The sequence below is a fragment of the Oncorhynchus tshawytscha genome, linkage group LG14, assembly GCF_018296145.1.
Source record: "Oncorhynchus tshawytscha isolate Ot180627B linkage group LG14, Otsh_v2.0, whole genome shotgun sequence".
NCBI classification, from domain to species: domain Eukaryota; kingdom Metazoa; phylum Chordata; class Actinopteri; order Salmoniformes; family Salmonidae; genus Oncorhynchus; species Oncorhynchus tshawytscha.
In genome coordinates, this window is record NC_056442.1 from 9,640,356 (window position 1) to 9,657,830 (window position 17,475).

General features: G+C 46.5%; 1 protein-coding gene across 5 annotated transcripts; it reads left to right on the top strand.

Moving 5' to 3' along the window:
- The first annotated feature begins 275 nt into the window (after positions 1-275).
- LOC112266499 (plakophilin-4) lies at positions 276-17,475 on the top strand. 5 transcript variants are annotated; one of them, XM_024444002.2, is made up of 21 exons: positions 276-564; positions 1,093-1,244; positions 3,302-3,426; positions 3,765-3,802; positions 4,204-4,347; positions 5,037-5,221; positions 5,428-5,992; positions 8,664-8,843; positions 9,078-9,306; positions 10,473-10,605; positions 11,418-11,631; positions 12,046-12,229; positions 12,483-12,600; positions 12,825-13,016; positions 13,888-14,061; positions 14,313-14,463; positions 14,546-14,823; positions 15,002-15,122; positions 15,338-15,469; positions 15,595-15,668; positions 16,455-17,475. In XM_024444002.2, exons 2-21 carry the CDS (start codon positions 1,110-1,112, stop codon positions 16,725-16,727), a joined length of 3,645 nt encoding a protein of 1,214 aa, XP_024299770.1. In that variant the 5' UTR covers positions 276-564; positions 1,093-1,109; the 3' UTR covers positions 16,728-17,475. The 5 variants fall into 5 exon arrangements, with proteins under 5 accessions (XP_024299770.1, XP_024299772.1, XP_024299771.1 ...); XM_024444004.2 differs by having other exon boundaries at positions 4,204-4,341; XM_024444003.2 differs by having other exon boundaries at positions 4,207-4,347.

The following is a 17,475-nucleotide window of genomic DNA, read 5'->3' on the forward strand; positions in this document are numbered from 1 at the left end:
AGTACAGTATAAAACTATCACATAGATTCCTACAGGTTATAGAACAGAAATAATATGCAATCAAATTCATTCTATTCATATGCCTTATTACATTACAACAAAATATGATAGCATATTCATTTCATTCAATATATATTTGGAAAAAACACCACTTTAAATGTCATATATCTGCTGATTAAACTATTATTTTGTAAGGTGAAAACAGTGTGTTGTATTCCTATGGCCCCAGCAAATTACCATATAAATACCTCCGTGTACAAACCGCATGGTGACGTCACACTTATCTGGAATCGTGGGTTGGTGCCACAGAAGTCAATTGCACCGTAGCTGGGTAGATTTTGGACAACCAAGGCAGATACATAAATAATAATATTGACATTCGCCAATGCATGGAATATTGCTTGAATCATTTCTAACGGATGAAGTAGTAATGTAGTCTTAGCGAGACTGTTTGCAAAATTAAGCTGTCGCGGTCGTATGGAAAATGGATTCCTGACGGACGTGTACCCTGAGCAGTACATCAGCAACATCTGGCGGCTAAGGAATCTCACTAGCTCGTGCCTCGTAAGTAAGCAGCTGTTGCAGAATTGTAAATACATGATCCCTATCATTTTAACCTAGGTAGAGTCGGATGATTCACCTTCTCAATATCCATATGCGCCGTGTACATTTTCTCTTGCGTGTTCAAACTTCAAACACGGTGATTTTGTTTGTTACAATGTATCTATCATGGGGTTATAGCTCCAGTGTATCATCATACTCATCATGCATTGACCTCACAGTCCATTTTCATTGAACTGGCTGCACCAATGCCCTGATGTAATGCAGCATCATCTTGCATTAGGAGAGCTGACATACCGTTGACAGTGGCTGTAGTAAATGTATTGCTATTATACACAGGCTTCTAGTTGAAGTGCTGTGCAGTGCTTCTCAGCCTGTCACATTGGTGGAAGTGCATGCATGCATTGCAAATAGGTAGCAAAATGACATGGCAAGCAATTGGGCCTTCCATGCACTGCAGTCCTTGTTTGGGTTGTAGTGCTGGACAGTAACATATTGTCTGTGTAATGTGTACTGGGCATGTCTCCACAGGGCAGAGACGGTGGAGGATGCCATCCCCGGAGCAGCGGGCAACGGAGATGGGGGAGGAGGGGGAAGGGTCTCTGCCGACCAGAGAGGGACCGAGCGGGCACAGCCAAGCAGACACCAGCACCAACAACCTATTGGCCTCGGTCAAAGAACAGGTATGAATAGCTCCCTCCTTTGCTCCTCTCGTGCTCTCGCAGTAGGAATGAATCGCATTCCCTCCCGATCTCTCTCTCTCTCTCTCTCTCTCTCTCTCTCTCTCCCCATCTCGTTCTAGTTCTATGAGTCTTTGTCCCTCCCCTTTTCCCTTCTGCTGTTATTTTATGAATTTAGAGATGCTAGAATGTACAAGGAAATAACCTCCATTGATCGATCAGTGTTTTCTGAGACTGTCGCTCAATCAGAATTGTGGGAAGGCAGAGTGCTTACAGATCCAGGATTTACAGATGTACAGTGTAGGCTGCCTCACTGTCCTGTCCTCCTGAGTGCTAGTACAGAAATGAGTAATGACTAATGTGACAATATTCCAGACGTTTAATCAAACCCGTCACAAAACTGGAAATGAATGCAGTATCTTTTTCATTTTTGTCTCATTCTGAAAACTGGAAGTGTCTTCCTGATGAGATTTTATAGATTTTCTTGTATCTTTTAGTTAAAAACAAAATTGATTCCTTTTTGTTGTTGTTGTTGCGTACACTGTATTGCTGCATGAGTATGGCAGTGCTGTTTTGATGTATTTTGACACCTAAGGCTTTAGGCTAAGTGTTTTCTAATGGGTTTCTCTCTTGAATTCTGTCAGATTTTGTGAAGAGTCAGCAGAATTGTGGGGGTCAGCTAACTGCGGTAGTATGATGAGCCGCAGTAATAATCTTTGCAAAATCAGCATTTTCATTCTGAATAGTAATAGGAGTCCATCAGATGCTGTAGCAAACAGTATTACTGAATGAGCGATTAGCCATTCAGAAATTGGCAAACCCAGTAAGACGTTTCAAAAATCAGCGGATGCCATGTTCGTGCCAAAAGTCCCAAGAGAACAAGACGTTCTAGTAAGAATTAAGTCTTGGTGATTTTCTTGTTGTTGTCATGGAATGTTTTGGTACCAGTATGTAGGATGAACACTGTGCCCCGCTGGTTTAGTTTTCCGGGAATGGTCCATCTCTCATCTCTATCCTAATCTAGATCTGTAGGTGGAGTTAAAGCACCAGGCCAGCCAGGCTGGTTCAATCCAGTTACATCACCCACCCTGCTGCCCTGCCCGTATTTCACTGAGGTCCCTAATGCGCTGCAAACTGTTGAAGTTAGACAGCTGTCAGGGAGTGTGTGTGTGTGTGTGTCTGTGTGTGTGTGTGTGTGTATGTGCATTTATGTCCCCCCCCCCTTGTATTTATTGTGCATGTGATGTGCTTGGTTGAGCCCAGTAATTCTCTGGTGTGAGTGTGTGTGCGCTCTGTGTGTGTGTTCCACTCTGTCTTTGGCTGCGTTTCCTGTGGGTTTGCAGGATTCCAGTGTGTTGCAGAAGTCGTCTGGTTCTCTCTGGTGTGTGTACATCAGACAGGATCTGAGCTTCTGGGGTCGACGCCTCTCACTAGACAGAGACACTTTTGTGTTTGTGACCCTGTGACAATGGGCAGTCAGTCAGTGACGCCTCCAGTTCACCACTCAGCTGGTACAGTACTAGACACAACCTGGCACTGCTTGGCATGGGAGGAGGGATCATTGGCAGGACCCCATCCTGATAAGAACCCATCCTGTTCAAGCTGGTGGCTGGCTGCCACTGTGCCACTGATTGCTTCCATTAGATGATGCTTCGTCATTTAGTGGTTAGTCTCACTTCATGGCCTATAAAGTCTGCCTAGTCTATATACACATTTTTAGACATTTGTAGCCCTGAAGGGTTTTTAATTGACTTCTTATAATAATGCTGACTTGTAACAAACACATTAAGAAACACCCGTCCCTGTTCAGCGTGAAATCTGCCTGATGAATCTGGGTAGCTCTGACCTTAATGCCACAAAGCCTCTTTTGTTGACTTATTCATTTGGACCATAGATATTTTACAGGTCAAACATTAAAATGCTCTAAAATCGACGCAGAGTGAGCATGCCAAAAGCTGTGTACCTTGGTTATTGTTATCACAATGGAAGCTGTTGTCAGTGAAAGAAAGTGTCATTCGGCGAGTATGATTCTACCGTTTGTCCCTTCCGTGTTGCCGTAGGAACTCCAGTTTGAGCGTCTGACCCGGGAGCTGGAGGAGGAGCGTCAGATCGTCGCCAGTCAACTTGAGAGGTGCATGCTGGGAGCTGAGTCGCCTGGCGATGATGATGATGATGCCAGTAGCAGGTACACAAACGCACACACACACACACACACACACACACACACACACACACACACACACACACACACACACACACACACACACACACACACACAGAGCTCTGACCCTGTTTCTCAGCATGTCACCTACATTGGAGCTACTGATGATGAGTAGCTACAGTAATGCCTTTATCCAGGCTTACTGAATGCACAACATGCAACACACACACACACACACACACACACACACAAATACAGGATTAAATTGTAAACTCATGTTGATCTAACGCTCATCTCCTCTCCATGCCTGTCCTGACCCACCTCCTTCCCTCCATTATTTTACTACCTTCTCTTCTTTACAGTGACTCATCAGAGAAGTCCTTTGCTTGGAGATCCACAGGTACATCTTCTCCCATATTAAAATCACATTGACCCCTATTGAAATCCTATTGTCTAGACACCCATAGGGTTGCCCAATGGAAGTACAAGTACAAGGGCATGTAGCGAGTCCTATCATAAACTGATTTTGAGGTAAGCTACGTTTATACCACAGGAGGCTGCTGAGGGGAGAACGGCTCATAATAAGGGCTGGAATTGAGCAAATGAAATGGCATCAAACACCTGAAAACCATGGAAACCACGTGTTTAATGTATTTGATACCATTCCACTTATTCTGCTCCAGTCGTTACCACGAGACCGTTCTCCCTAGTTAAGGTGCCACCAACCTCCTGTGATTTTTAAACCGTCTCGATAGCGATCACAGGATACAGGTTGACATGACGCCGTCATGTTTTCCTCAGTAGATGTGTCTGGTACAGGAGAGCACCGGGCTGCTGTAATGGACAGCTCTCACCAGTCACCCTCCCGTCTCCTCCGAGCTGATCAGGGTCACGGGTCACTCTACCTCCCTGAAGTGGAGAGGGCATCCCCGCATGACAGTGAGGGTCTGTTACTTCCTGCATCCTCTTTATCATCTGCCTTCTTCTTCATTTTTTGTTGTTGTTGTTGACAGTTTAGATTTAGCGTGGAGAATATCGAGCGTTTAGGGCTAGATGGGATTATTATTCTTTTTTTTAAAACTCAGGAATAATGACATCAAAAAAAGGGGTTGGGGGGTTGAAAGTCAAAAGGCAGAAATGCTTTGAAACCAAAAAAAAAACTGAAAATGCTTTGAAGACAAGAGACAGAAAATTCTTTGAAATAAAAAGTAGCTGTGGGATAACATCAAAGTATACCAGGTACTGCGACACAACATGCTGTTTATAACGTAGCAGTGGTTTACTAATGAAATATTAAGACAACATCTACAACGAATGTAACCACGGCTTTAATTTGGCCATGAAATGCACAATAAACAGTATATCATCCTAAGCGGGCGCATTCCGTAACTTAGTGACAATGCTTCTTTAAATGGGCACTTATCTTTTACATACCGTGGGATGCTGTATTCATTATGAATGTATCGATTGCATTAATGCTCATTCGCTGTGTAGCCTAGCTCTGAAATAGACCTGAAGACCAACGAGACAAACATCATTCTGTCCTCTCCTCTCCTCTCTCCTACATCCCCTTCTCCTCCCTTTCCCCCCTCCTCTCTTTCTCCTCTACCCCTCCCCTCGCCTCCCTCTCACAGGATCTGTGGCCCATATGACGTCCTATGCAGACAGTGGCTACCAGGACAGCAGTATGAGTTACTACAGTGTGAGCAGAGAGAACGTGGTTCTGTCAGAGCCCAGACACGTGCTGTCAGGCAGCGGCCCCAGGGGAAGCCCCAGTCACGGCAGGAGCTCCCGGGCAGAGGGACAGGCCTCCGCACAGGTAGCCAATATACACTAACCCACCTCTACTGTGAAGAGACAGACACAACCTATTTATACGCCCACGTATTCATATGATATAACCTTTTAAATGCCTTCCCATTTATATATTTCCTGTGTGTCGTGCCTTGTCCATACTGTATGTCTCCCCCACTCCCTGACACCCGGTATCTCTCCCCCACTCACCCTGCATCCCTCCTACCCCAGGTCTCAGCGTCAGGGCGGGTGATGAGGAGGATGGGCTCCCTCTCCTCCCGGGGCCAGTCTCCTGTGTGTGGTGTGGGGGGCGCCGTGTCCCCGTCCCGGGTCTCTCTCCGCACCTCCCAGGGCGGCAGCACCTACGGCTCACCCATCCTCACCGAGCCCAAACCCCTCGCCAGCATCTTCCCCGGGACCACCATGCCCCCCTCCTCCCTGCCCGGTCCAGGCACCACCCCCTCCTTCCAGCGCGCCACCTCTCCTTACTCCCCCACCCACCAGAGGAACGGGAACGGCGACTCTCCTCTCCGGACCAGCCCCCTTCCAGGGAGCGCCAGTCATGCCACCTCACCTCAACAGGCGATGGGTAGTGTCTCCGGGCGCCTGGGGTCTACACTGTCTCTGGTGGAGGGGAGGGGCCTATCTGGCTCTCCTCTGAGGTCCTGTATGACGGCTGTGCCCCAGCACTACGGCTCCACACTGCCCCGCCAGGGGGCTCTCCCCTACATACATGACGCCTACGGGCTCTACGAGAGGACCGCCTTGCCTCTGTCACGGCCTGACAGCCTCACTGGTTAGTCATACAGCAGGACACACGTTCATGCACACACACACACACACACACACTTAAAGCTGGAATCCTTAATTAAAACAATAGCAAACAAAGCGGTCAACCTGCCTGTGTTTTGGTAAGAAGCTGAGGGATGGGCCTGGGTAAATTTAACCACTCTCAAATGCAAAGCTATGTATGCAAGGACTGACCATCCATCAACATAATGATAGTAGTTTTAACCATGTTTTATGGCTATACAGCAGGGATCATCAACTAGATTCAGCTGCGGGAGGATTTTCTTTTTGAGGGGATGGTCAGGGAGCCGGAACATAATAACAAATCATTTGTAGACTGCAAATTGACCGCAAGAAGCCCAAACATATATTTGACCAAAACATCATTTCAAACCTTGCTTACATTTTGTATTACGATCACATTTACAGTATCTCCTTTTATGTGTGGGAATTAATTTGGAACAGATTTGAAATAAAATCCTCTGCAGGCCGCTAGTTGGGGAACCCTGCTATACAGTGTTTATTTACATTGGAGAATAAAAAGCTTATATTTTGGGTTCTGATGGGGTAGGCCTATAACTATTGAACCCGGTTCATGAGGCATTTATTTAAGTTATATTCTTCAAGAATCAATGGGTATATACAGTATCATTAATTTATAAGTCCAAAAATGGATGTAGCAAGTAAAGAGTCTAGCTTTAAAGGGTCATTTTATGCTGGTTAAAGGGTAGGAAAAATATTATTGAAAAGGGTAAAACGGTACCAGTCTCTCTTCTTATTTACGTGCGGAGAACTTGCCTTTCTGAATCGATTTAGCTCTGTAGAGATCCATTGGTTTCTGTGTGAAAGGGATTATATGAACTAAATACTAGATCTGTAGTGTGGCGACAGAGAGATGCGTTTGTCCTTTATCCCGATCCATCCTGCAGCGCATCATATCATTGAGCCTACCCTACTGGCCCACATAGGCCTGTTTTAGAAATCCCGTGTTCGGTGGTTGGCCATAGGGCTCTGGTGTCACGGCCGTTGAAAGAACTGGACCAAGGTGCAGCGTGGTCAGCGTACATATTCCTTTATTTCATATGATGCAGACAAAAACAATAAACCATCCAAAACAACCGTGAAGCTAAAGGCTATAGTGCCAACAAACAAAGACAACTACCCACCAAGACAGGTGGGGAAAAAGGGCTGCCTAAGTATGGTTTCCAATCAGAGACAACGATAGACAGCTGTCCCTGATTAAGAACCATACCAGGCCAAAACAAAGAAATACAAAACATAGAAAAATTAACATAGAATGCCCACCCAAATCACACCCTGACCAAACCAAAATAGAGACATAAATAGCTCTCTAAAGTCAGGGCTTGACATCTGGGCAAAAGTAGTGCACTTTATAGGCAATAGGGTGCCATTTGAGGCATAGCCAGAGTGGTTCGGAGCACTGCTCTGCTGTGGGGGGTGTTGTTTGGTAAATGACAAAGCAGCATGGATTGGTTTCCATCTATTTTACAGGGCCAAAAGAAAGGAGCCTGTTGGCAAAGTGAATCAAGTGCGCCCTGGAGAACCATAAAGCATAGCCTTTTACAGCTCGTAACACTGAGGCAGAGGGATGCAGGGGATTCTTGTTGGCCGTAGGCCTATACTGCACAGTACATCTCAATAGGTTGAGCTTTCAAAAGAGGTTGAACCATCCAAGATGCACTCTAGCATTAGTGTGGTCACTTCAACCAGCATTGTATTTGGGACATATCATTCGCTAAACCCTAAACCTCACCTAAATCTTCTAATGAATAATGGGGCAATTGAGCACGTTGAGGGGACTAAAATGATTGGTGTAACCCTAGATTGTAAACCGTCATGGTCAAAACATATTGACGCAACGGTAGCTAAGATGGGGAGAGGTCTGTCCGTGATAAAGCGCCGCTTGGTCTTCTCGACATCACAATCAACTACACAAGTCCTACAGGCCATAGTTTCATCACACCTGGACTACTGCCCAGATATATGGTCAAGTGCTGCAAAGAAGGACGTAGGCAAATTACAGTTGGCCCAGAACAGAGCAGCACTGCTGGACCTTAAATGCCACCAGGGGTCTCTTCACAGTCCCCAAGTCTAGAACAGACTCTAGGAAAACACACGGTACTAAATAGAACCATGACCACGTGGAACTCTCTTTCACATCAGGTAACCTCACCACGTTGTGCTGTGAGGTGTTGCTTTATCTGATTTTACTGCTAGTTTGAGTTACCTGTGAAATTGTTCCGTGTCGTCATGGTTCTATTTAGTGCCGTGTGTTTCCCCAGAGACTGTTCTGGACTTGGGGACTGTGAAGAGACACACACACACACACACACACAAGCATACGCACTCTAACACACACACACATTGTAATGTTGTGGTATTGTGTATTTTACATAGTAATTTGTAATATTACAGTAATAATATAATAATGTCTTGTATGTTGTATTGTTTTATTTAATGATGTAGGCTGTTGATGTAACTGTTCTGACCCTGTTCGGACACCAGGAATAGTAGCTGCTGCCTTGGTAGTAATTCATTCACCCCCATTTCTCCACATTCCATTACCCACAACATTGTCCTCAAAGCCCATCTTGACAGCTGACACAGTGTAAATAATGTCGTGACTATTAATGTTCCACTGCTGTGTGTGTGTTCAGGCCTGCACAGCTCCTACGCCACTCACCACAGCCCACTGGACCAGGATATGAGGATGGCCATGTCTCCTGACTGCCACGTCACGCCTGTCTACGACGACAGAGCCTTCCAAAGCCCCCTGTATCACAGCCCCACCCACACCCACCACGGATCACACAGCGCTATCTACAGGACACTCACGGGTACTGCAACACACTACTAGCAGACGCAACTACACATGGCTAGGACCGTTGGGACCAGAGACTTGCACAGTGTGTAATGACTAGTTTGCAGTCTACAGTCAACAAGATATTCATATGTGGGCTGTTTTTTCTAAGACACAAGACTCAAAGTGGAGAAGTGTGTGCGTGTGTGTGTGTTTGTGTGTGTGTAGGCTACGGCCCATCCTGAATATATTTGTGTCTTTGTATTCCCAGGTGCGGAGAACCTCCAGCGGACCCTCCAGAGGACCACAAGCCATTGCAGCACCCTGGCGTACCAAAGAAGCAGCTATGGGCTGAACACCGCAGGGTCATACGCAGACCCCTACAGGGTCTCCCAGCAGGGACAGGGGCCCAATGAGACCTCTTTCTCCAGGCACTCTGGTCTGGTCGACAGGGCTGCCACAAGGTCCCCCTCCATAGACAGTATACAAAAGGATCCTAGGTACAAATACACAACGCACCATCACACACTCACACACACGTCGAGCCACGTGATGATTACATCCAGACATGTTATTGATGAATTCAAATCAAATGATGTGTCGTAGATGTTGGAAGCGATCGATTGAAAAGTGCTTTTAGACTCACTTTCTCTCCCTCTCCCTTGTCTCTCTCCTACTATCTCTTTCTCTCCCTCTCCCCTTGTCTCTCTCCTACTATCTCTTTCTCTCCCTCTCCCCTACTATCTCTTTCTCTCCCTCTCCCCTTGTCTCTCTTCTACTATCTCTTTCTCTCCCTCTCCCCTACTATCTCTTTCTCTCCCTCTCACCTTATCTCTCTCCTACTATCTCTTTCTCTCCCTCTCCCCATCTCTCCCCTACTATCTCTTTCTCTCCCTCTCCCCTTATCTCTCTCCTACTATCTCTTTCTCTCCCCTTCTCTCTCCTACTATCTCTTTCTCTCCCCTTGTCTCTGTCCTACTATCTCTTTCTCTCCCTCTCCCCTACTATCTCTTTCTCTCCCTCTCTCCTTGTCTCTCTCCTACTATCTCTTTCTCTCCCTCTCCCCTTGTCTCTCTCCTACTATCTCTTTCCCTCCCTCTCCCCTACTATCTCTTTCTCTCCCTCTCCCCATCTCTCTCCTACTATCTCTTTCTCTCCCTCTCCACTTATCTCTCTCCTACTATCTCTTTCTCTCCCTCTCCCCTTATCTCTCTCCTACTATCTCTTTCTCTCCCTCTCCCCTTATCTCTCTCCTACTATCTCTTTCTCTCCCTCTCCCTTGTCTCTCTCCTACTATCTCTTTCTCTCCCTCTCCCCTTATCTCTCTCCTACTATCTCTTTCTCTCCCTCTCCCCTTCTCTCTCCTACTATCTCTCTCCTACTATTTCTTTCTCTCCCTCCCCCTTATCTCTCTCCTACTATCTCTTTCTCTCCCTCTCCCTTATCTCTCTCCTACTCTCTTTCTCTCCCTCTCCCCTTATCTCTCTCCTACTCTCTTTCTCTCCCTCTCCCTTCTCTCTCTCCTACTATCTCTTTCTCTCCCTCTCCCTTATCTCTATCCTACTATCTCTTTCTCTCCCTCTCCCCTTATCTCTCTCCTACTATCTCTTTTTCTCCCTCTGTATCTCTCTCCCTCCCGCTCGCTCTCCCTCCCCACCCTCTGCAGAGAGTTTGCATGGCGTGACCCCGATCTCCCTGAGGTGATCCACATGCTGCAGCATCACTTCCCCTCGGTCCAGGCCAACGCTGCAGCCTACCTCCAGCACCTGTGTTACGGAGACAACCGCATCAAAGTGGAGGTACCAGGATGCCCGTCTGTCCCTGTCTGTTCCTAACCTCTCAGCTGACGTGTATGATCAAACAGACTATATGGGGATGAGAAGTCCTTCCCTAGAGAGGATTTGAAAGCACAAACACATAGCCCTTTTCTGCAGTTGAATGACCAAATCGCACTCTAGTGGTGTCATGGGTGGAATGTCATTAATATTTTTCATAATTTAAAATAAATGCTTTTTTCTTTTCAAAAAATGTCAAACGGTTTTGTTATATTTCAGTCTTCTGTGATGTATATCAAGTGTAATATTGGGATGCAAAATCAAAATGTAATACAGTTCAACTCTATATCTGACATGGCACAGTTGATTCTTTATTTTAAGCCCATAACCATGTCTGTGAGGTGTATGCCTTTGTTTCAAAGTAGATTGGTTAAAGACTACCAAGAATCCCTCTGTGACCCTGATTTAGCCTACTGCAGTAAAAGGTGAATTAATATAAAGGATAGTCCTAAAAACACAAATATAAACTGGGTGGTTTGAGCCCTGAATGCAGACCACGGGTATGACAAAAAATGGTTTACTGTTCTAATTACATTGGTAACCAGTTTATAATAGCAATAAGGCACCTCGGTTGTTTGTGGTATCTGACCAATATACCACGGCTAAGGGCTGTATCCAGGCACTCTGCTTTGCGTCGTGTTAGGGAACAGCCTTTAGGCGTGGTAAAATGGTCATATACCACACCCCCTCTGGCCTTATTGCTTTAGTAACTGTGTTATTGACTATACCTTTTTTGTCAGCTCCAGGTGTGTGTGACAATGACCCTCTTCTAACAGGTGTGTCACCTGGGAGGTATCCAGCACCTGGTGGACCTGCTGGACCACAAGGCTGTGGAGGTGCAGAAGAGTTCCTGCGGAGCCCTGAGGAACCTGGTTTATGGCAAGGCTACAGACGACAACAAGGTGGCCCTGAGGAACTCTGGTGGCGTTCCCGCCCTGCTCAGACTGCTGAGGAAAACCACCGACAACGAAGTCCGGGAGCTGGTCACTGGTACGTCTCTCTGCCTCACTGTCTGTCTCTGTCTTTTTATTTTGCTGTCTGCCTGTTTTAATGACTGTCTAGACCAGGGGTACTCAACTCTTACCCTACGAAGTCCGGAGCCTGCTGGTTCTCTGTTCTACCTGTTAATTAGTTGTACCCACCTGGTGTCCCAGGTCTAAATCGGTCCCTGATTAGAGGGGACCAATGACAAAAACGTAGTGGAACTGGTTCGAGGTCCAGAGTTGAGTTTGAGAAGTCTAGATCTAGGTCTGTATGCCTGCTTTCTGATACAGCATTTCTTGCTTGTCTCTGCATTATCAACTGAGGGGTGACTGGATACAACCTTATGGCCACACCTCAGCACGATGTAGTGAGCAGTGTCCTCTGCTCACTACATCCGTGCCTATCCCCGTTTACCACTAGGGGTGCTGTGGAACCTGTCGTCGTGCGACGCGGTCAAGATGACCATCATCAGGGACGCTCTGAGCACCCTGACCAACACTGTGGTCATCCCCCACTCCGGCTGGAGCAGCAGCAACTACCGAGAGGAGACCAAGCTCAAGTTCCACTCCTCTCTCCTGCTGCGCAACACCACCGGCTGCCTCAGGTGAGGAGTGAGGAGGTCATCCCTGTAAGAACAGATGACTGTACATCGCTTTGGATTAAAGTGTCTGCTAAATGGCGTGTGTGTGTGTGTGTGTGTGTGTGTGTGTGTGTGTGTGTGTGTGTGTGTGTGTGTGTGTGTGTGTGTGTGTGTGTGTGTGTGTGTGTGTGTGTGTGTGTGTGTGTGTGTGTGTGTGACCCTTAATGTATTGTATAAGTGCATGTATTGTCCACCTTTCTACTGTGTTTTGCTACAGAAACCTGAGTTCAGCAGGAGAGGAGGCCAGGGGTCAGCTGAGGTGTTGCGAGGGGCTGGTGGATTCACTTCTCTATGTCCTCAAGGCCTGCGTTAGTACCTCTGACTTCGACAGCAAGGTGGGCTTACTATAAGAGGAGTACATTTAGGCTAGTCCAAAAACAATGACATGCACCTCATCCGCCTGAACCCCATCTACTTTACCCAGAATTAGACCAGTCCTCTTCACTCAGTAGCTGCCCATCGATCTCTGCTATCCCAACTTGAAGTTCCTGATCTTACCCCCTTTGTGTGTGTGTGTATATTGTGTGCATCACTGAAATGCTTCCCCCTCCTCTCCCAGATTGTGGAGAACTGTGTGTGTACTCTGAGGAACCTGTCCTACCGTCTGGAGATAGAGATGCCCTCGTCTCGCCTGCTGGGGACTCAGGAACTGGATGCCCTGCTGGGCTACGGGTCCCCCAGTAAGGACCTAGACTACCTCTGCTGGGGTAAGAAGAGGAAGAAGAAGAAGAGGGGCTGGCTGGACGATAAGGTGTGTATAGTAGGGGGTTGTCTGCTTTCCTTGGCTAAGTCACACTCCGACACCTATGATAAAGGCGCCTGGAAATGTGTTAGAATTAACACAGAACATTAGCTAAGATACACTATGTACACTAAGTATTTGGACACCTGCTCGTCGAACATTTCATTCCAAAATCATGGCCATTAATATGGAGTTGGTCCCCTCCTTGCTGCTATAACTGCCTCCACTCTTCTGGGAAGGCTTTCCTCTAGATGTTGGAACATTGCTGCAGGGACTTGCTTCCATTCAGCATTAGTGAGGTCGGGCACTGATGTTGGGCGATTAGGCCTGGATTGCAGTAGGCTTTCCAATTCATCACAAAGGTGTTCGATGGGGTTGAGGTCAGGGCTCTGTGCAGGTCAGTCAAGTTCTTCCACACTGATCTCGACAAACCATTTCTGTATTGACCTCGCTTCATGTACGGGGGCTTTATCATGCTGAAACAGGAAAGGGCCTTCCCCAAGCTGTTCCCACAAAGTTGGAAGTACAGAATCGTCTACAACGATGTATGTTGTAGCGTTAGTTCCAGTGAAGGGAAATCCTAAGGGGCCTAGCCCGAACCATGAAAACAGCCCCAGACCATCACTCCTCCTCCACCAAACAGAGTCCAATGGCGGCGAGCTTTACACCACTCCAGTCGGCTCTTTGCGTTGCGCACGGTGATCTTAGGCTTGTGTGCGGCTGCTCAGCCACGGAAACCCATTTCATGAAGCTCCAGAGGCAGTTTGGAACTCGGTAGTTAGGTGACAACGTTTCTTCCATTCTGTGGGGTGTTTCTCCTCCGAGATTTGATTAGAACTGATTGCCTATATCCCGCTCATGCTCTTCATTATGCTTTCAGTGGGACGGCGTGGGACCCATCCCGGGGTTTGGTAAGCCTCCGCGGGGGGCAGAGATGCTGTGGCACCCGGCCGTGGTGAAGCCCTACCTCAGCCTGCTGGCAGAGAGCTCCAACCCTGCCACCCTGGAGGGCTCCGCCGGATCCCTTCAGAACCTCTCCGCTGGAAACTGGAAGGTGTCCCGCTTTTTGTTTCCTTGTAACCTTTGTTCATGCAGGTTAGTCTCATTAAGATGTCTCATTGAGATCAAATCCATTTCGCAAGAGACCAACAACCCCCACCTGACGCTAGTGTCTGTCATGCGTCGCTTCACACCGTTTATCTGGTGTTATTGAATGGTAATGGTGCTGTAGTAACATAATTGGACTTCCTGGGTGAATGAAGGTTCAATCAAAATACGATAGAAATCATAATGCCCTGTGTGCAGTTTGCGGCCTACATCCGCGCGGCAGTGCGCAAGGAGAAGGGGCTTCCTATCCTGGTGGAGCTGCTGAGGATGGACAACGACAGGGTGGTCTGCTCTGTGGCCACCGCCCTGAGGAACATGGCCCTGGACAGCAGGAACAAGGAGCTTATAGGTCAGACACACACACACAGAAACTCGCTCTCTTTCTCACACACACACTTAAGTCCTTCATGCCCCCCTGTCTCCCCTCTCAGGAAAGTACGCGATGCGGGACCTGGTGAACCGTCTCCCCGGAGGAAGCCCCTCCCTGCTGTCTGACGAGACGGTGGCGTCTGTCTGCTGCACGCTCCACGAAGTCACCAGCAGGAACATGGAGAACGCCAAGGCCCTAGCAGACACGGGGGGCATCGAGAAGCTGGTGGACATCAGTAAGGGCAGGGGGAAAGGGTATTCCATGAAGGTGGTGAAGGCTGCTGCTCAGGTCCTCAACACGCTGTGGCAGTACAGGGACCTGCGCACCCTCTACAAACAGGTCAGATCACTGTGTCTTCGCAAGTCAATGGTTTTGGTATAATCGCTTAACTCATATCAAAAGTTAGAGACTTGGCTCCATTTTAACCTTGGAAAAACTGAAGTGATCTCCGATAAAATACCTTGATATCCAATGTAAAACATCACTGTCCTGAGAGTTGCAATTATCTCTGTTGTAGGACGGATGGCACCACGGTCATTTCATCACTCCTGTGTCCACTCTGGAGAGAGACCGGTACAGGTCTCAACCAACCCTGCCTACTAGCACCTTACAGATGTCCCCCGTGCCCCGCCAATCAGGTGAGAGTGCTCAACTATCATGTTCAAGCTACTCATCAACACACACCACAATGGACGTTCCCTCCGGGTCTGGTTCCTCTCTAGGTTTGTTCCCTGCCACTATGCTTCCGCTTGCTCTTTGAGGTCTAGGCCCGGGTTACTGTCGAGCACTTTCTGACCAGTTTCTAAATATAATGTTGATTTTGAGTGATTGAATGAATGGAATGTCTTCTCAGGTGGTAGTGCAACCTCCTCTCCTGCCATGTTAGGAATCAGAAGACACAGCTCTAACTACCAGAGGGCTCAGTCATCTATGCAACTCGATACATATTATGGCAACAACAGTTTACATAGAAACCAGTACACAGGTAAGCCACGATAGTCTCTTTTTTTTTTATTCGCCAGTACATTTTCCGTTGTACATTTGCATATATTTTGCATGTTTCATACACCGAGTTGAGTTCAACATATTCTCTTTGTTTTTCACTTTCAGGGTCAGAGAAGCAAACACCATATTTTATCGGGTCCTATTCCTCACCATCAAGAGAGGACTATCCTAGGTCCCAGGTAAGACAAAGAAATGTTGTGGTTCTGTTGTCTTAAAGGGCCAATGCAGCCGTTTTTATCTCAATATCAAATCATTTCTGCGTAACAATCAAGTATCTTACTGTGATTTGTTTTCAATTAAATGTGTCAAAAATAAGCAGCAATAGCTTCTTAGCATGAATTTGGCTAGGTCTGTCTGAGAGTGGTCTGAGTGTGGAAAACAGGCTATTTTTGGCAGAGAGGTTGAATTGGAACCCTCTTTCTTATTGGTCTATTAACTAATTTACCACCTGGTGACATACCAGGCTCCATCCCACCCAAACGGAATGAAACTTTGTTAATTTCAAACGGCTCTTAGACTTAAAGGGCATTATCATCATTTTTTCAATATCACAGTATTATTCCAAACTCATTATGTGGAAATGTATATTAAGCACAAGAAAATCTCAATTCTGACTGCACTGGGCATTTAAATTATCTTTCAGTTACCTAAAACAAGATTACACAACCCTATTGTCCTTTATTGGGGGTAGTGGTGCCCACTGAGTCCGCATAGAGCCGTTCTTGTGTTCAAGGCATTAAATGTATCTTACAAGTTTGGTCATTGTGTTCGGTGGTGAAGTGGAAAAATGCATTGAAAGTATAGGACTACGGACTGCGATCAGAGATTACCAACCTATTTTTAGTTTGTTACCACTACATCACTGGTTGTCTGTAAAAGTCCCTCCACTCTCATGTAGGACCCATGTTTGTTGTCTTGAAGGGACTGAGTTTGTCTTAAGAATTTGTCTTTTGTTTTACGAGCAGGAAGATGTCTTCTACTCCGACGAGCCGGATAGGAATACTTACAACAACTACAGAATGTACCTGTCATCGCCGCAAGGTTACGGGGAGGAGGAGCCTGGGCCTTACCAGGACGAGCCAGAGAACCTGACCTCCACAGAGCGATACAACACCTCCCAATCTAACAGACTGAAATCCAATACCAACACCACTAACTACGTGGACTTCTACTCCACCACGAGGAGGCCTTCTCAGAAGGCTAACCAGTACACTGGATCCCCTGACTCCTGGGTGTAGGGGTGGAGAAACCATGTAGAAACCATGGACCGACTCATCAGTGTGTGTGTGTGTGTGTGTGTGTGTGTGTGTGTGTGTGTGTGTGTGTGTGTGTGTGTGTGTGTGTGTGTGTGTGTGATAGAAAGAGAAATGTGAGAGACAGAAAGAACGTGTGTGTGTGTGATATTTTAGTGGGAAAGAGCTTGTTGTTTTCTGGAGTGGTGTAATGTCAGCCAAAGAACGTGTTCTATTACAGGATAGTTTGTTCTAGTTTTTCTCAGCAGTAGGGAAGGTCCATTCGCTTTATGATGAGGTTGGTTGGATACGAGCCAATCATCCGCTTGGTTGGAAATGTGGAGAATGGAGAGCGTGCTGAAGAAGTGTTGCGTAAAAAATAAACATTAAAGGGATAGTTTACTCAAAATAGAAATTAACATGATGTTCAATATATGTTAGCTGTAGTTGATAAACTAAGACAGTTATGGATATAGTAAAGGCAGCAAATATCTCAAAACTAGCTTGGTGAATCGACTACAGCCAAAAGGAAAATAATGTGAATTTGTATTTTGAGTAAAATAAATTATTTCCATGTTGGCCAAATATATATCATGAAGTCATATCTGTGAAATGTCAAATAGTATTTGTACAGAGAAAAAAAATGGTTACGCTGTGTTGTTACATAACATTACTGTATTCAATGTGTAGACTGTGTATGTATGATGTGGTGTCTAGTGAATTTTTTTATGATTTATTTAAGTGTGTGAATTCC